At 34.5% G+C, this 21153-nt stretch overlaps 1 protein-coding gene and 1 pseudogene across 2 annotated transcripts in view; both read right to left on the bottom strand.

The window, feature by feature from the left end:
- Positions 1-412: 412 nt before the first annotated feature.
- UGT2B39 (UDP-glucuronosyltransferase 2B39) overlaps positions 413-21153 on the bottom strand; it is a 389237-nt gene continuing 368496 nt past the window's right edge. Inside the window, exons 3-6 of one of the 2 annotated variants that reach the window (XM_031663977.1) lie at positions 9791-9922; positions 6191-6278; positions 5134-5353; positions 413-950 (exon numbers count right to left, since the gene is read on the bottom strand). In XM_031663977.1, the coding sequence (XP_031519837.1) occupies positions 671-950; positions 5134-5353; positions 6191-6278; positions 9791-9922 (720 nt within the window). In that variant the 3' untranslated portion in view covers positions 413-670. 2 annotated transcript variants of the gene reach the window in all.
- LOC116274182 lies at positions 14393-15989 on the bottom strand (annotated as a pseudogene).

Below are 21153 nucleotides of genomic sequence, written 5' to 3' on the forward strand. Positions count from 1 at the left end.
AGAGTTGCTGTATTTCTAATTCCACATAATTTCCACTGATCTTAAGCTCTAAAACAGTAAACATTTGGCTATAAATTTTAGGAAAAATGTGAAAATAAAGCTGCATGCATTATAAAAGCCAAGCAATACTACTCATCTTAAAATATCCAAAGGAAGAGAGACTTTCTATATAATATAACTATGTAATAGTTTCCTTAGCAGCAGTTAAAACAATACAATCCCATTCAAAATGAAGCCAAATTATTCTGAGTATGTGCAAAACAGCACTGATACTGTCAGTGGACTTCTTAATGTTCTTGTGTTTAAGTAGAATGTGTGAAATACAGTTAAGCTGAGTAAAAATTTGCTTGTGTAAACTGTGAATTAGAACACAAATTTCAATATAAGTTCAACAAATTTCAATACAAACTCATATGGATTTATATTATTTTTTATTTTCCCGAGTGTTTTCTTCATTTCCACAAAATATTTCTAACCATTAACTGGGTGGTAAATCTCTGAAAAACAAATTTTTATTTGACAAAGTAAATTTTGAAAAGATTTTTATTTTTATTCTTTATTTTTCTTTTGGTCACAGGAAGAAAGAAATCTTGTATCATAACCTTTCTTGCTGGAATAAACTGAAGTAGTCTCATCTATCAGGTTTTCCAGCTTCAAATCTCAGATATAACTAATCACTTTTTCCCTTCTTTCCTTTTCTAGCAAACTTCCAGAAACAAAACAGACAACATTTCATGATGATAAATATCACAGTAGCCACACAGGCCAGCAGGAACCCAATCACATCCAAAGAGTGGTACTGGAGCCAGGTGAGGTCATGGGCTGCAACCCGAAGGTGTTTAGCTCCTTTGTGTCTCATGACAAATTCAATCCAGAAGACTGCTCGATCCAGGGGCTTCACTGGTTGATCATGTTGAATTCTTGATAATTTCATAACATTCTCTTTATATCTGAAGGATAAAAAAAAAAATACACCAATGCAGCAGGAACAGACGTTTACAAAACCCCTCAGACACCAAGTTAAAGAAGGAAGGGGTTTATTCATTAGGGAGCATCAGCAAGACTCCTGTCTCAAGAGCTGAGCTCTCCAAGTGAGCAATTCCTGTCCCTTCTAAGGACTCACAACTCTACAGGGGTCCATGTGAGAGGGTCATGATCAACTGAGCAAGCAGTGGGTACATGACTGGGGGCTGCATGCACCGGTAATCAGAACGGAACAGAAGAGGAGAGGGATTTTTACAATGCTTTTCCGTAAAATGTCTGGAATCTATAGATAACATAACCAGTTAGGGCAGGGGTCGATCTTTAACTACCAGGCCCAGGGTGTGGCACCAGGCTGTTTGCTTGTGGATTTCATTTCTGCCTTTAGTTTTTACTTCTTCTTTCTTAGTAGGCAGAAGTTCGGCATAAGACAATATGAGGAGTGGTCTCCTCCCTTACTAACACTGAAAGTAAGTTAATGTGTCTGTGCATATCAAGTTTATGAAAGGCTTTTAAAGTTCCAAATAATTCAAAGTAAATGTCACAGAATTGACATAGAATTTGTGTATTTTTATTTGAGTCATCATAGAAAGTTTGGCTTTTAAATTTGATTTTTCTCATTGACAAATATTTTTAAAGTAGAAATTGAATGTTAGGTGAGAAAGTTAATTTTTTGAAGCAGAGAAAATATGAGGCATTTTAATTTGCCTTTAATTGTTTAATTTTAAGTTTTTGTGGGTACATATTAAGTGTATATATTTATGGGGTATATGAGTTGTTTTGATAAAATGTGAAATAATCACATCATGGAAAATAGGATATTCATCCCTTAAGCATTTATCCTTTGTATTATGAACACATTCCAATTACACTGTTAGTTCTCAAACAGACATATGAGAACGTGCTCAACATCATGAACCATTTTAAGTGCTGTAAGAAAGATCGTGAAAGTGCAATATGAGAATTATCATCTCTAAGTTCCTAAAAAGTAATTGTGTCATGGTGAGTGACACGCCTCATAGCTAGCCACTTTGCTTCTACATTACTCTTTTGTCTCCTACTGTTTCCCACCCTGTAGCCAGAATGATTTTTTGCAATTAAAGTCAGTTTATAGCACTCCCCTGATTAAGACTTTGGCCTGGCTTCTCATTATTTAAAGAATAAAATCCAACTCTGTTATTTGGTCTACAGAACTCTACATTGTTAGACACTGGCAAGCTCTTTTCCTAACACTTTTCCCCTGCACACTGTCTTCTAGATTGGCCTTCTATTTTTTTCTTTAAGCTCCCAAAGGTGTTCTCGTCTTAGCACCTTACACATTTTTTTCCCTCTCTCCTGCTCTTGGAGTATTCTCTCTTGCTACAACCCAAGGCATACTTCTCTCCCTTTCTATGGCTTCCTTCTAATGTTACTTCTAAGAGAGGCTTTTACTGACCACACTATCATGGAAACTCTAGGATTTTCTCTATTTTCTGTGCTTATTTTGCTATTTGATTCCTAGAATTTTAAAATGCATTATATATCTCATAAAATAAACATTTAAATATTAAATACAAAAGATAAATGTACGTACACTAAGTGAAGAGTTCAAAAATGTAAGATCATCTTGAACATTATTTAGAGGTGAAGATATCTATTTACCTACTCTTCAGATCATGGTATAGGATATCACAACCTGTCTAGAATCACTCTCTTTTTCTGAACCATTTAGTCACTACTTTTGTCCTCCAATTAAGTATTAGCCTGACTTCGAATAGCATACATTATTTTTCCTTGTTTATGTAATTGAATTATATAGTATGTATTCATTAGTGTCTTTTTTTAATGTAGCAGTTGTTGGGTAATTCCATTGCTGTGTAGTATTTTGTTGATTGATAAAGCACAGACTATGCCTTTATTTTATGATTAATACATATTTGGGTTGCTACCAATTTTTAGACACTATTGATAATTCTGTCATAAACATTCTTCTAGATGGTATTATATTTATATATTTATACATATCTCTTGGGTATACAATTGAGAGTACAATTGCTGAGATAAAACTGGATGCATAATTGTGATTCACTTCTTGACTTTAAAATTTTTTGAAGTTTGTTTTTTTGATCTCTAAAATATAAAGATATGTTAGTTATAGTTTTTATAAACTTCCCTTACTTCCACTATGACTGAATCATACAGTTTCTATGACATTGAACCTTATTATATTTACTAAGTCTTGAGTTATTGCCCACCACATATCACTTCAAATAACTATTCGACATCCTCTAAGAAAATGTGTCTTCCAGTTGATATATATAATACATACATGTGTATTGTGTATGTACATATGTGCATGTGTGTGCATCATTTACATTATAAGATTCCATTCATTAATGGTGTTCTTCAAATATTTTATGTCTTTACTCAGTATTTGCTCTTTTATTAAGTCTGTTTAGGTTGAGTGAAACTATTTGTATAATCACTTTTAAATCTACTAGTTTGCTTTATATATTTTTTTTTCTATTTGTCCAAGCTGGTTTGTGTTTCTTTTCAATTATTTCCCATCTTCTTTAAAGGTATTTTTATCATTCATTAATCTTCTTTTTTTGTGATAAAGTATTTTTAAAGTATTCCTTTAGATGATACCCTCCTTACATAAAAGCATTATTGATAGTAGTTATAAATGCTGAATTGATGGTAGCTCTACTCGGCAAGGAATTTTGCATGTTGATATCTTTGGGTGTGAAAAAATCAATTACTAAAAATTTAACTTAAAATTATATATTTTTTTGTGCTTCAAAGACCATCATCAAAAAGGAAAATTTAGTGCACCCAGAATAGGACAAAATATTTAAAAATTGTATATCTGACATGACCCATAATATATAAATAGTTCTTAAAACTTAATAATAAGACAAATAACAAAGTTTAAAAATGTTCCAAGGATTGCAGTAGACATGTTTTCAAAGAAGATATATGAATGATCAGTAAGCACATATAAAGATTCTCAACATCTTTAGCCATAATGCAAATGCAATCTGAGACCAGAGATTATTTTACACCCACTAAGAAGGCTATAACAAAAAGATAGATAATTACAGGTTTGGCAAAAATATGGAGGAATTGTAACCATGTTGTACTGCTGGTGGTAGTGATGAATGAAACAAGTACTTTGGAAGACAGTTTAGCAGTTCTTCATAAACATACAGTTCCCACATGAGCCAGCAATTCCACTTGTAGTATCAACCCAAAAGAAAGGAAAACAGGTTTATACAAAAACTTGTGTAGCAATATTCCTAGTAACCACAATTGGAAACAATCAAAAGGCCAATGAACTGAGAAGTTAACAACTAAAATATGACATATCCTTACTGAAAAATATTAAACTGCTGTAAAAAGAAATGAAGTATTAAAACATACAACAACATGAATAAAACTAACAGCATAAAAAACAACAAAAAATTAATCTAGGTGAAATGTCATTTACACAGCACCATAAACTGTATGATTCCATTTATATGAAATTTCTCTAGAGAGAATAATCTCTAGAGAAAGAAAATAAATTAATGTTAGACTGGGGCTAAGCGGTCAGAGGAAGTGATTTCTGTGTCATTGCAGTATTTGTGCTGATATAAATATTCTAAAATTATGTGATAGCAATGGCTTCACAGCTCTGTAAACCTAGTAAATATATTTGGATTTTATATCATAAACAGGAGGATTTTATGGTATCAAAATTAAATCTCATTTTCAAGTCCATTACAATAATGATGATAATAAAAGTTAATATTTCAGTGGGAAAATAGTCATGTTCTGAGGCATTTTAGATATCAAATTAAAATATTTATTATATTATTTAAATTATTCTTCCTTTCTACTATGGATTCATTATGTCAAAGTTTTAAGAAATGTATTTTTTATATTCTCTATATCATTTTAAAAGTATTTTTGTGTAGAAAATTGTTTCACTAACTGGCTATTCATTAGATGTATGGGTCTCAAATACAATTTTTAAATAACTGATGCAAAATAAAAACAGATTTCAGATTGGTTAAATCATTTAAATTCTTTCAGAATTACTCTCTTATAAAAAGGATGAAGCTCACACTCACTATTGACAAGAGAAGCTATCTATAAATACCACCTAGTGAAAAATATTGTTCTACTCACAAAGGATCATTAATTACTGTCTTCAGGGCATTCACCAAGTCTGTACTCGACATTGTGTCAAAGTCCAATCTAACAGCTGCTCCTTTGGCCTTCATGTGAGCAATGTTATCAGGTTGATCGGCAAACAATGGAATGCCCACCATAGGGACCCCATGGTAGATCGCCTCGTAGATGCCATTGGCTCCACCGTGAGTTATAAAAGCTCTGGTTTTTGGATGACCTAGGATTGCATGAATTTTAGAAAAATTATTCATAGGAATAAAATGAGACACACAATGAAAGGCTCTGAAACTGACAGTGTTTTCTAAATAACACATTGAATAATCTGCTATTACTTTTCAGACTTCAGAGAAAAAGACACGTACTTGTGCTGGGTATGTAAGTGAAGGCTGCATGGTGTGTGTGACTTCAGACTGAAAAACAATACAAGAGTTCCAGTTGGACTAATGAAAAAGTGCGATCTAGATTTTTAAAATGTGCAGTAAAGAAGACAGCAAAGAGATGGGCATGATGTGAACTGCTATTTTAAGTGCGGTCACAGAGTGTGATAGGTGGGGTGTGCAAGGCAGCAGGCAGTGGGTTGGTGGTGGTGCTAGGATTGAGGAAGGACAGGTCACACTTCATCATGACCTATCATCACTTTATGATTAAGATTAACAATTTAATCCTTCAGAAAATACAGAATCACTGGTAATAGAAAAGCTATTATTTTTGGTGGCATTTGAAATCACCCTGCAAGAGAGGAAACAACAGGTGTAAAGTTGTAGAAATAGGAGACAGAGAGATACCTCAGGAAGTTATTGAAAAATTCTGTGAGATATATTAACACCTGAAATAAAGATTTTCGCTGATTCTGACCATAAAGAATATGAGTGTATATCATAAAATGCCAATAATTATAGCGTATTCTTTTTCCCCTAGAACTGGTAAATAAATATAAAGAAGTTACATTTTGTTTTTCCTAAACAAATACTCAAAAAGCTTGTTTCATGATTAACTATTAACACTCTAATGTACTGTTACTAATATATCCAGTATTTGTTCACCCGAGTCTTACCTAGAAGGTCATTCTGGGGTATCCACTTATAGAGCCGAGTATTGAGACCTAAGGTATCTGGTTTTTTCCCATCAAATCTCCACAGAACCTGTTACAGTGAAGAAAATATCTTATTCCATGAGTGGAATTCAAAAGTTATAGAATGTTCGAACTGTAAAAAGAGTAGGAATGAGATCAAGGGATGTTAGTAAATCAGAACTACTCAAAGACTGATGTAAACAGAATACTCACATTTAATTTTCTCAACTTTCATAATTAGTTAGGCACGTAAGGAAATCATGATTTTCCAAAATAGTACCTTAGAAAAAATCGGATTATCAATGAAAAGTTCAAGTATTTAAAAAATTGTTACACTTTTTAAAAGAAAACCTACGTGCAGCCAGTCATCATATGAAAAAAGAAAAAAAAGCTTAACATCACAGATCATTAGAGAAATGCGAATCAAAACCATGATGAGACAGCATCTCACACCAGTCAGAACATCACGATGTGGGTGAGGTTGTATAGAAAAGGCTTGCTTATACTCTGTTGGTTGGAATGTAAGTTAGTTCAAACATTGTGGAAGACAGTGGCGATTCTTCAAAAACCCAGAGGCAAAAATACCATGAAACCCAGCAATCCCATTACTGGGTGTACAGCCAAAGGACTGAAAATTGTTCTTTCATAATGACCCATGCACAAGTATAGTAATTGCAGTACTATTCACAATAGCAAGGACATGGAATCACCCTAAATGCCCATTGATTATGGGCTGAATAAAGAAAATATGGTACATATACACTACTGAATATTATGCAGCCATAAAAAAAGAACAAAATTATGTATTTTGCAGGGATATGGATGGAACTGGAGACCACTATCCTTAGCAAACTAACAAAGGAATGGAAATAAAAATATGGCATATCCTCACTTATAAGTGGAAGGTGAAAGATGACAACATGTGGACACATAGATAGGAACAACATACACTGCTGTGTATTGGAGGGTGGAGGGTGGGAGGAGAACGAGGATCAGGAAAAATAATTAACTGATATTAGCCTTAATATCTGGGTGATGAAATGATCAGTACAATAAACCCCCAGGACGCAAGTTTACCTATGTAAGAAAACTGTACGTGTACCCTTGAACTTAAAATAAAAGTTAAAAATAAAATTAATTTTTTTAAAAATAAAAATATTCTAAGAAATGTATAAGAAATTTTTACTATTCATTTTAATTCTAGTGTAAAACACTAACAATTTCATAATGACCTGAGTGCTTCTTTTCTTTTATGTATTTTATACTAGTTTTCATCTTCCAAATTTACTTTTAATGTAATCATTTCTTTTTGAGTAATTTGACAAGTAGTTCAGATGTACCTACTTGTGTGTAGGTTAGAGCCCGTTGTCCTTTGATTGACAATATAGCAAGAATATAAATAAGCTACTTATAAGAAAGAGATTAATGCTGCAAGGGTAGTATGCATAACTTCATTGGAATTATAAATTATCAAGCACTACTTCCAAAATAAATTTCAAGTGACCATTTTTGACACAAATTCAGAGTATTATCAGTGTTTCTAACTTTGGATACTTTTTGGCATAGAAATGAGGAACCTGTTGGTATCATGAATAAAAATACAGCTGTTGAATAAACTCAAAATTGTAGTTTGCTGAATTTGGTCAACTGATTATTAACACCGAGACAACGTGCTACAAAACTTTGACAATAGTGATTAATATGTTTTGCTATAGCCAAGACATTTTATGTTTAAGTTACTAATTTTGAAACTCCCAAGCAATCCTCATAAACTGAACAATAATTTACAGTGTTTAACTTTTATTTGCTACATCAGTGTTAAAGTAACTCAGGTTTCAGCAAAAGGTTGGAAGAGGTCATTACAGAAAGCTTTATCAGGCAGGAAATTAAAAGGTAATTGATAAATACACAAAGGTCACTGGCTTATTCTATATAGAAGAAAATAAATTTCTACTATGTTTTATAGAGTGGGCATCTGAACTTGTTTCTGTGCCTGGCTTCCTTTTGTTTGACTCCTTTCTATATTTCCTTCTGCTTCCTCCATTGAGCGGGGTTGTTAATCTGATAGTGCAGAGTCCTTGTCCGGACACATTTTATACTGCGCAGCGTCCACCTTCAGGGCAGGATCCATCTCCACCCTTTCTCTTTCATCTTCCTCCTTCAGACATTGGCTGGGTGCAGTCCAGCAGGGCTGGCTGCTTTTTCTCTTTCTCTAAATCTATCTGGCTGTGTGGATACTTGGACAAGTTGTCTGTCAGCCTAGGCTGTTCTTTCTCTGAATAGTACCCTGAACATTACTCAGATACACCTCTTACAGTGATTCTCCTGCCCCAGCCTCCCAAGTAGCTGCGATCACAGGTGCATGGCAACATGCCTGGGTAATTTTTTGTATCTTTGGTAGAAATGGGGTTTCACCACATTGGCCAAGCTGGTCTCAAACTCCTGACCTTGTGATCCACCTGCCTTGGCCTCCCAAAGTGCTGGGATTACAGGCGTGAACTACCGTGCCTGGCCTACAGTTTACACATTTAATCACAGGATTGGAATTCATTTTCCTTACTCCCCTACTCCCCACATGTGGCAGTTATTCTTCCTAAATTAATAACATTCGATCATGTTATACTACCACAGATCTTTAAACAGAGTATATACCGCATAATTACTAACAGAGCCAATCTTCTCCATTTGTTGTCAGGTATTTTATATAAGCACTTGACTTAAAGTGCAAATAGAAATACTACATCCCATAATTGTAAACATTCACCAGGAGCTTCCAGAGTGCAATAAGTTATAGAGGTGGTTCAAGAGTCAGTCAAGTGTTCTTCACTCATTGGATATTGCTGAGATTAGGAAAACTGTTCTGAAGAAAATGATCATAAGTCTTACTTGTATTTCTACAAGGACACAGTTCTGGATATACATTTTTTATGAAAACACCTGAAAGTCATTCTAAAGACTACATTAAGCACAATTTTCACTTACCTGAAATATATTGAGTTAAATTCAGCTGTATATATGAGTGTCAATATCAGAAATTAAAAATAATTGTGGGTCTCAAGTTGCCTTTGGTGGATACATATGGAGTAGTGAGTTCCCACTGATGCTAATAGAAACCACTCATCCATACCAAGGGTAGAAACTCCCCCAGGGCCACATGCAACCTCTAAGTCTGAGGCACAACTATGACTTCTGTCGGTGGATGCTACACAAGCACATTTAAGGCTATATTCGGCTATAAAGAGTTCAATCTACTCTTTAATATTCTTTTCATGTAGATCACATACACAATTCAAAATTTTATGGGACATGAACTGAAAAGTCTCCAAACACTTTTTAAATGCCTTTCTCCATACAATTTATTGTCAGCATATTTACATAGGAGAATGTTCATACTTAAAACCATTTTTTAAAATGCAACTACAATTTTCAAACTTATCACAGTCTCTCCAGGATTATCCTTGTTCTCATTTTTCAACTTTTGGTCAACTTCACATTTGTCAGAAGTTTCTATAATTGGATTACTTACAATCTTTAGCAGGCTCTTTCAGTAGTTTTCCACACCAGTAAGGCACTTCATCTTACCTTTTGTGGGATCTGGGCAAGGGCTGATGCAATTACGTTGGCCCTTTCTTCTTTCATGTTAGTGACCATTGACCCCAGAGAAAACACCACAACACCATTTTCTCCAGAGCTCTGTACAAACTCTTCCATTTCCTGTGAAAAAAGAATTTGTTTCATCACAAAAGAATATCAGCAGAGCGGGCACTACTGAAAGAATTGGGACAAATTACTAAAGAGAGAAAATCAGGTATTTTGAGGAATTATTGGAGTAAATAATATTTTCTAACTGACTCAATCACTCAGGTTTTTTGCAATTAGATATATAATGTGAGATAAGTGGACTCTGTTAAGGATATTTGTGTAAATATGTGTATATGTGTATGTATTTGTGTGCGTGTGTGTAAGGGAGAAAAGAAATGGAGCTATTACGTTGTAGTCAGGGAGATAATGTTAAAAATATTATACCCAGACTCTTCTCTTACAATACTAAAATTACTAATATAGGTTCTTGGAAAGTGGCACCACTCAGCTTTAATTCTATATTGTTGTTCTACTAAATCACTTGTGTTGATTTCAGGCAGGTTTTCTGTAGGATTCTTTTAGTTGGAAGCCATTAGTGTTTACTCCCCTCACTATGAGCTCTGAGGATAAGCTACTCACAGTTGGGATAATTTTATATCTACATTTATGTTTCTCTACAATGCTTTATACTTCACTTAAAGTTTGTCAGAGTTTTCTGGTAGTATTTGAAAAACTAAACAAAAATAAAAGCTGATGGTTAAGAACCACTGACATTCTGGAGTCGGGTATTGTAATTTGGAATTTCTGTGAATTAGTCCAGGAGTCTCATTTAAAATACAGAATTGTACACTATATAGTTACGTAATTGAATGATCATATTTTCAGGTTATTGTTTAGGTGGAGACCTATTGACCTGAGATCACACTGTTAAATTGATGTACTACTTATAACTGCATATGAAGAACTCTCATCATCACTTTGTTGTGTTTCAGAAGCAGTACTTGTACCAGAATGGAAGAAGCCACCAGGCCTTTCTGCAGGGGAGATCTTGTCTCTCTTTTGAGCAGCTCACTCACACCACGTAACACTCTTGGTGAAGATGTGCTTGGCTGAAATTGATTGCGAATTATTCTGAGTTGTGTTTTCCTATGTATGCCAATATTTAAATTTAAATACTTTGAGATTTAATCATTGTGGTAAAACTTTTCCTAATGGTCCTTAACAAAACAAAGAAAAAAAGTCCAAATGTTAACTGTGCAGACCACATATTACAGAGTGTTTTTTAAAATATGATTTTTAATCTTCACGTAAGAGTCATTGTACTGCTATTCCAGGTAATACTTGGGTCATGTAGGTATTGTGTGTGATTGCAGTTGACTGTAGCCATATTTACTGTAACTGGTGTTCAGTGTTTCACCTCACTAGCTTGATGCCAAGAGCCCTGTTTATCCATGCAGTGTTGAAGGACTCTAATCTCTGTCTACAGATTCATCACGGATATGGACTGGTTGTTTCTTCTTCTGTGATAACATAATAAAAATAATACAAAAGTAATGTAAGAAATTTTATAAAAGCATGAAAAAATTTTTTAAATAAAATTTTTCTAAATTTTTTATGTTGTGATATTATTTATGAAAAATGTATTTTTTCATCATGGCTTTTGTCCTATTTATATAGCTCAATGCACACATGTGACACTTATTTAGAAAATTGTGTATACATTTTCCTCCTGCAAAAACTTGTCATCTTGTCACATTAATCATTTTCTAACTCCCTTTATTTGTATTGTGGTTGACAGTGTAATTGAATATTTCATTGATAAAATTATTGTAATGTTATTGTATGCACATAGTATAAGTTTTTAATCATTCCTTCATTTAAGATGTTAGACTACTTCCAATGTTAATTTTATGCATATTTTCCATAATGTTGAATAGGTACACCTTGATTAATTTTTTTATCTGTATGATTTCACATGAATATATTATAAAACTCATAGCAAATTTCATTTTTTAAAACACTTGATACATTTTGTCAAGTGTCTTATTCTCTTATGTAGAAATTATCTGAGAATCTAATATTTCGTTGAAATGAAAGCAACCTGGATTAGCAATTATTTTACAAAATAAACAAAGAACTGGTTTCACAACCACTGACTTGCATTCAAATCTTTCTGCAAGTTAGTAACAACAGCTAATAGTAGTAATTATCACTATTGTACTACTAGCCCTCCTTTTTCTTGTCCTTCTACAAGTCCTACTCTCTTCCCCTTCCTACTGACACTATCGGTTTCCCTTAGTGTGAGTGGGAAAATCTTTCAAGAGTAGGGCAGGGTGGCATAGATTTTTCATTAGTCTTACCTCAGCTTTTGTCTCTTGAGAAAGTTATCATATAAAGCCCATGCAATTTGCATTCAATATAGATACTGAGTTTTAACAATGGAATAAAATCTCAGTTTTATGTAGACAAAAATGGTCTTTTAAGAGATTACTTAATAATGTAATAAAGAATGCTTGCTTTGTACACATGTTTTAAAAGTGTGATACTAATTTAAAATATATGAGTTTATTGTGTTCTTTCATAAAGAATATAATCTTATATGCTGACAGAATTTTTTGGTGCTGAAACTAAGGGCACTATTCAGATACAAGTGGTATAAAATATTTAGTCTCTATTATACATGCATTGTTCATTACCTCTGTGCTTCTCTGTCAGGCAGCTATGATGTTGAGACAAGTTGCCACAGGAAGCTTTAATGAGTTGCTTGTTATATGGCAAAAATCATCTGCTTTCATAGGGTATGTTTATGCTATAGTATGTAAACCTCTGGGATCTCAACGAAGAATGATTTAAATGCTTTAGTAAGATCAAATGAACACCGAGTTTGTCTGCAAATGTTAAAGGAACACATTTATATTGTTGAGAAAGTGTTTTAAGCTGCAATACTGGTGAAGATCCTTATTACCTGTGGTAGAATTTTAGAATTTCAACTAGCTCATCTTACTGTGAAAACTGATATGTCTACTTTTAATCAAGTCCACAAGGTATCTGTCAGCTATGACTTTGCAAGATAATATAATTTTGATGTACTGAACAATCTGGTTCTATTAAATGAAGAACGATATCTCAAGTGACTTGCACATGTTAAGTAATTAGTAGTGTTAGTAATAATAACAAAATAATAATTGCAAAATTAATGATATTTCTGAGTAACTGACTATAGGCCAGAGATAAATTACTAATATAAAACCCTCCCTCACGCAGGAAAATACACTAATATTTATACACCTTTCCCCCATCCTCCCCCTATCTCTTAACCCTAATATTATGCTATCTTGTAAATATAGTTTAACCAAACATTAGATTATGAATCTAACTATAGAAGCCTACTACTTCTTATTTACTGAGAAAGTTCGCAGAAATTGCTAATTCATGCCCCCATGTTTAACAACATGGCTCGCTCAACTTTTAAAGGATGAAAGTTATCCATTGGTCTTAGGAACCAAAAATATTGGTGCAACTCCAAATAAAAGTAATAACCATGTATACCTCCATTACCATAATAACCTTGACCTCCTTAATTTCCCCTGTCCTCATTACCTTTATCAACCCTAGCAAAAAAAACCCTATACCCATACTATGTAAAAATAATTATTATATCCACCTTCATTATCAGCCTTCTCCCTACAACAATATTTATATGCCTAGAGCAAGAAGCCATCATCTCAAATTGATGTTGAACAACAATTCAAACACTAGAGCTGTCACTAAGTTTTAAACTAGACTACTTTTCCATAATGTTTACTCCAATTGCACTATTCGTCACTTGATCCATCAGAGAATTCTCACTATGATACATAAACTCAGACCCCCAAATTAATCAATTTTTAAATACCTACTCATTTTTCTCACCACTATACTAATTCTAGTTACTGCCAACAATATCTTCCAACTCTTTATTGAATGAGAAGGTGTAGGAATTATATCCTTCCTTCCAATCAGCTGATGATATGCCCAAACAGCTGCTAACAATGCGATCATCCAAGCAATCTTATATAACCACATCGGCGATATTGGCATCATCCTAACCCTAGCCTGATTCCTCTTACACTACAACTCATGAGACCCTCAACAAATACTTATCCTAGACTCCAATTCAAATTTCCTCCCACTAACAGGCCTCCTCTTAGCAGCAACAGGAAAATCAGCCCAACTCGGTCTCTACCCCTGACTTCCCTCTGCTATAAAGGTTATTTTCTACCAGAAAGGAGTTAAGAATAATGTATGCAAAAATATAGGCAAAGTGTCTGTGCTTTGAAAAATATATACATATATTCATCTATAGACATAATTTAATTTTATGTATTATTTATTTTGCCCATGTATATTTATAAGAAAGACAAAGTAGTAGGAGAATTGTGAGGTTAAGCTACATCTCTAATATCACATCAGTATGCTCACAATCATAAACAATTATTATAATAAGCCACAGAGAATTAAACACCAATTTCTTTTCTTTTAAAGCTTCAATAGTAGCATATGGACATTTTAAACAACTCTTTGGGCTCCATAGTCAATTAACTCTACATACCCATAAAAATAATTTTCTAGAAATAGTCTAGTTTACACAACTCATTAAGCCAATCCTTTTATCTTTGGCTCTTCAAGTGAACTGTGTACTATGTGGAGAGTATGACTGAAAACCTTGTACTCTTTTAGATTCAAGCTAAGATCTTAATAATATTATTTTTAAGTAAATATATTTGTAAATTATAGCTAGAAATTTTTGAGAAATTATTGAAATAAAGACTTGTATTCAACCTTAATCTCTCTCATATTTTTTAATAAAACTATGTAGATATAACAATCTTCACATTTCAACAAGATGATTGGACTTTAAATGAATGATTTCCAATTCTTTAGTGAAAGAGTATAGAAACATTAGAAACTTCAAATTACCTTTATTGATTTTTGCATCTGAGATATGGACATTATCTCTCTCTACTGTGAAGGAAATCTTCTGGTAACATGGGAACATCTTTCGATTTCTAAATAAGAAAACTAAGCTTTACAAGAAAAAATAATTTCTACAGTTATATAGATAGTTGTAGAAAAATGTGTAACTACTCATTCTAAATTCATGCATTCAGTAAGATGTTATTTGATGGGTTTTACTGTTTTTAAGATGTAAAGCAATGTATACTAAAACAGATGTGTAATTGCTTAAAGTCTTAGAGGCACTAATACATAGGTTTATGATTTTCTTGGGTGTTCGGTGTGAGTGATGGCCACAGGGTTTTAAATGACTCTGTAATTTAAGCTTTTCTATAATATTTGTGAGATTGATAGATCATCTTGTATTTTCGTTTTATAAATTCACTTACCAAAACCCCACTACCCTGACTTTAAGGCTTTATATAAGCTCTGCTTCAAAGACACAAATAAGTTAGATCTTCATGTTACAGATTGAAAAAAAAAAAAACTTACCTAGAACTTCACTATAAAACTGATCCCACTTCTTCATGTCATACAATTTAGAGCAAGGTCAAAATAAACATATAGATCATATTTTTACCCTCTCCATGAAAGTCAGATCCTTAATTCTGACAGAACAACAGGTACGTAGGAGGGAGGGAAAAGAAATCCTCACAATGCTTTTCAAAATTGTAGCCAGGAGTGAAGCCGGAGGCTATACCTAGGGGTGTGTTAAGTAGCTCAGCCAGCAGCTCACTACAGGGAAAAATAGCATCTCTGCAAAAAGCGGCGTGAAATCTTGACTCTTGTAGTTTCTTCATTAATTTCTTATTTGAAACCACATCTTTACAGAACTTTTTAGTTATGTCACCAAACTTCCACATGATGTCTTGTATTTCTGAAAAATATAGCAAGTATATCTTTTGGAAGTTCTGACCATCTCTTAATCTGTTGCATGATGATATTCTCAATGAAAGTTTTAGCTAAAGATGTAGGAAAAACTTCCAATTTTAAGAAGCCGGATGAGTTGTTGGGATCAAGAATGGAAGCTGAAGATGCCAGGACAGTCACCTCATGACCTCTCTGGACAAGCTCTTCAGGATTGTGTCTTCATATTCATCAATGGCTATATTCTGCGCCCACACAGCAGCTTTTCCACAACTCCCAGAGCTAAAGTAAAAGCTCAGTTGTATTAGCAAATTACTGAAGTCCATTTCACAGACATCCTGGTGCAATGCAATGCTTGTTTTCCAGTTACTGTTCTTTTCTGTCATTTTCTCATAGTTATATCAAAGATAAAATTAGCAAAAAAGTTAAAATGTAACCCTTATACTTCAAAGTACAAACAATATCATTAAATCAACAATCGAGCATGTGGATGGCAAGGAGGCAAATGAAGGTAAATGACCGCATTTTACACAGATGTGATTAATTTCCCGTTTATGTTTCTGAGTGCTTTATCCTTCAGCTAATATCAAGGATCTTGTATGGACATGCCATCTGTCTTATGCAATATATTTTAGAAGAGTGTCAGAATAGTAGCAGTGAAAGGTCATGTTTCTGCAGTCCATTTGACACAAAGTAAAAGATAGAATGACTAAACATGGTCCCTTGTTTTTGTATACTTTGTTGGCCCGTATAATTTAAAAATCATACAATTTATCAATTATTGTGTAAAATTTACTGTTTCATGGTGTATTCACAGAATTGATAGTCTTCACCACCAACAATCTGTTGACCAGCACTTTTATCTCCCAAAATAAGCCCTATAGCCTTTAGCCTTTTCCTCTCCACCTCCTAGTTTCTGCATTTCCCTGTCCTGAAATAGCTAATTAATTCTGTCTCTATAGGTTGCCTATTCTGGTTTAGCCACATGGAAATCATACAATATGTGGTATTTGGTAATTAGCTTCTTTTATGTAACATAATATTTTAAATGTTCATTTTATTATATATAGCATATACAAGTTGATTCTCATAACAAAAGTGTAAGATTAAGAGTTTCAAGATGACACTATCTTTATAAACTTTGTTAAAAGTAATCAAAAAGATAAAAGAGAGAGAAAAAGAAAAAGTAAATCAAGCTTGCAGTACATTCAGCATTAATCATTAGGTTAGCTTGTTCTCTGACACACTTCCTCATAGTTATTTGGCTATTGTCCTAGAATTATGGAGACCTTGTTACGAGATTGTAGTTCCCCTTAACTCTTCTATAGATAATAACTTAAACATTATGAAATGATGAACTTTCCTTCTGAGGTATTCCTTCAGGTCCAGCATACTGATAAAGCTACTGACTCCAGCAGGTCTGAAGGACCTCACTGATGCCAGCTGATCTGAGGAACTTCACTGATGCCAGCTGATCTAGAGGACCCCACAAGGAACTGACTCAGCAAATAATGTTGTTTCTTGTTCTGATAACTTTGTCCCTATTACCCTGACCAATCAATTACCCAAATTTTCCAGTCCATCACCATCTATGATCTCCTTAAAACCTCCAGCCCAGAGCTCCTTGAGGAGCTGGATTTGAGGTTATCTTCTCATCTCCTTGCTCAGTGCCCTGCAATTATTAAACTCCTTCTTTGATGCCAAACCTGACGTCTCAGTGTAATCGGACTATTATTGGACAGTAAGCATATGAACCTGTTGGTCCTATAACAAAACTTCAATGGAATAAGTAACAGCAAATATAATAAAACTAGAAAGATAACTATAATTAGAAGTGGAACTTAATGATATAACAAAATTGATGAAATCTCATGATAAAACAAATAAGTGAGGAGTTACTTCTTAGGGAAGAGCAAAGAAACTTGTTTCTTGAGATGGAATCTACTCCTGATGAAGATGTTATGAACATTGTTGAATGACAACAGGAGATTTAGAATATTACTTAAACTTACTTTATAAAGCAGCATTAGAGTTTGAGAGGATTAATTCCAATTTTGAAAGAAGATCCTCTATGGGTAAAATGCTATCTGATAGCATTGCATGCTGAAAAAAAATCTTTTGTGAAAAGGTGGGTTAATGTATATGGCAAATGCCATTGTTATCTTATTTTTAAGAAATTGTCACAGCCATGCCAACTGCTAGCAGCCACCACCATAATAAGTTATCAACCATCAACATTGATGCAAGACTCTCCGTCAACAAAAGTTGCACTCACTGAAGATTCAGATGATCATTAGCACTCTTTAGCAATTAAGTGTTTTTTAATTAAGGCATATACTTTATAGACTTAATATTATCACAGACTGAATGCACTACAGCATTGTGTAAACATAACTTTTTATATGCCTTAGAAACCAAATTGTGTGACTCACTTCATTACAATATTTGCTTTACTGTAGTATTCTAGAACCAAATCTGCAACATCTCAGAAGTATGCCTTGTATTAGTGAAAACACTTAATATGAGATATACTCTAAAAATATTTTAAGCTGGAGGAGTGGCCAAGATGACTGACTGAAAGTAGGTAATATGCATGGCTCTCACAAAGAGGAACAGAAAGGGTGAGTAAATAGAGCCTCTTCAACTGAAACATACACGCACTCGCATTGGGACTATGTAAGGAAACAACTTGATCCACAGAGAGTGAAGAAAAGCAACCCAGGATGACAACCAACCTAGTAGCAACACTGAACCAAGGAAAATTTCCTCACTCAGAGAAGTGGTGAGTGCATGTGCTACTCCAAGTAACAGGCTTCCTTCACAGATCTTTGTAATCCTCAGGTCACGAGATCCCCTCATGAACCCACTCAACCAGTGCCTTCAGTCTGACACACAGAGGTATGCGGAATCTCAGCAGAGCAGCCACTCAGGCACATGTAGAGACGTGGTGTCTACATACTGTGGCCTTCAGGGCTTCCTGGCAAAAGTAGCTGTAACTCTTGCAAAGTGGAAGGTTAGAATTGCAAAGTGGAAGGCTGAATTCAGGGGGCCGAGAAGTGACAGTCTGTGGGTCCCATTTTCACAGTACCTCACAGGATAAGATTCACTAGCTTGGAATTTCAACCAGCCATGATAGGAGTGTTGGGCCTCCCTGGAATGGAACTCTCAGCCACGCTGGGTACCCGGACCACTATCTTTGCTGTTTGTGCAACTTAGCTGTCCTGGCATTTGAGTTTTGGACAGTCCAAATCGACCAGGGGAAGGAAGGAATCCCCTAACACAACACAGCTACTCTACCAAAACATGGCCAGACTGCTTCTTCAGGTAGGTTGCAGATCCTGTTCCACCTCACTGGGTGGGACCTCCCAGCGGGGGACTCCAGGCACTTCCACCATTGTTCTTGGGCCCACAGAGATTTGAAAACTCCCTGGGACAGAGCTCACAGAGAGAGATATGGGCCACCATCTTTGCTGTTTGGGCGACTCAGCAATTCCAGCCCGTGGGCTTTCGAGATTATGTATGACAAACCATACATCTTCCAAAGTATTAATGTTGTTTTTTATTTTTATTTTTATTTTTGACATGACTCTAACAAGTATCAAGAAAAATGGTTAACTGTCTGTAAAGAAAGTGTAACTATTTTAAGACGTGTATTACTTCTATTCCCAATTAGATTTTGATTAGTCTTTCATTGGTATCACTGTTAGAGTTTTGCATGTAGGACAGATATATAAAAATGTATTATTTATATTATAAAAGACCCTTATCTAATGCCTCACTATAAAATGATTAACAAAATGAAAGTCATAATCCTGGATACAAAAGGTAAAGAAAACTTAAAGCATTTTATATTTTACTTTTTCCAGAAAGGTCATTCTGTCTGTTAGTCCTACAATGTGCACAGGTACATAGGAAGGTGGAGTTAGAAGTTTCCTGCAGCATCACTCTGATTTGCCTCCTAAGTGTGAGCACAAAAGGGACTGCAAGCAGCTCAGCCACTAGCTCCCCAGAGAAAACTATAGGGTCAGTGAACTATTACGCTGTAATGATTCAATTCCTGCAGCTTCTTCGTGAGTGTCTGTCTGTAGACAACACTCACATAGTGGTTTAAAAATTCCACCCAATTCAATTAAAAAATATATTTAGTTTTACCTTTGATTACCAGATGCTAAGCCAGGAAAGATATTGAGAACTGGGTCTAGGAGCCAAATGTAGTAGCTCAACCTGTAATCTCAGAACTTTGGGAGGCCAAGGTGAGAGGATCATTTAAGGCAAAGAGTTTGAGACCAGCCTGGGCAATATAGCAAGACCCACTCTGTAGAAACATTTTACAAAAAAATTGACCAGGTGTGCTAGGGTGTAACTACAGTCCCAGCTACTTGGGAGGCTTTGGTGGGGAGGATCACTTGAGCCTGAGAGTTCAAGGCTGCAGCAAGCCATGATTGCATAATTGCACTTCAGCCTGGGTGACAGAGCAAGACTTTGTCTCAAAGAGAAAGTAAAATAAAATATTAAGCTAGGTCAAAAATTCATCATTTGCATTCTCAAGATTATCTTTGTCATATGCCACATGGAACTCCTTGAAATTCAATGAATAAGTCTTATAGTCAATGAGAAAAGCCTGCAGTAAGTAAACACTGTTACTTTGTGGCCCCTTTCTATGAGTTTCTCTAGAATGTTTTTGACATTAAGCTAATGGCTCACATCACAAGGCCAGCCAGGACTTTCCCACAGAATGCACAACCAGCACAGCAGAGCTGCCAGTGGAGAATAGTTAAAGCCCACTCTCAAACAGCGTGATGGTAGCTCCCAGACACACTGCTCACAGAGACTCAGAGTTTACAGGGCTCAGAATTGAAAGAAATATACACAGATGTTAAACATTAAATATTAAGTATAAATGGCCACTGTTTATTTTGAAGCTTGATGTTTATTATGGGAATCAAAAAATAATGTATCCAGAAAAATTTGTTTCAACCTTAAAAAAATAAAAATGCATTAAATATAACTGTACTCATCTATATTTTCAATGACAGGGGAAAAAAAAACAAATATAATCTTTAAAGTTTCTAATTCACACTAAACACAAACATATACACACTTTCTGTCATTCCACACAAAGCCCAAAGGTACAAGGTGGTTTTGGAAAACAAATATTTTACATCACCTTACCTATACGGACCCTCACTAATTAGCTGATAATACATTGAATAGCTATAATATAAAGACTATTTTGATATGAATCACATGAATAATAAGGATGTTTAGAGTTCCAGAGAAAAAACACAAGTACTTCTGTATGAAATAATTAGAAAAACTTAATGAGGCAGGTAACATATGATATAAGATGAAAACTTTGATTGGACCTAGGTAGTGTGTGGCCAAGAAGGGATTTTCCAATAAAGAACAGAAAGAGCAAAGGTCGTGGACATATGGAGAGCATCCCAATGTGTATGGATCACAGAGAATGTTGAGGGCAGGAGATTACAAAAGACGGTTAA

The sequence above is a fragment of the Papio anubis genome, chromosome 3, assembly GCF_008728515.1.
Source record: "Papio anubis isolate 15944 chromosome 3, Panubis1.0, whole genome shotgun sequence".
NCBI classification, from domain to species: Eukaryota; Metazoa; Chordata; class Mammalia; order Primates; family Cercopithecidae; genus Papio; species Papio anubis.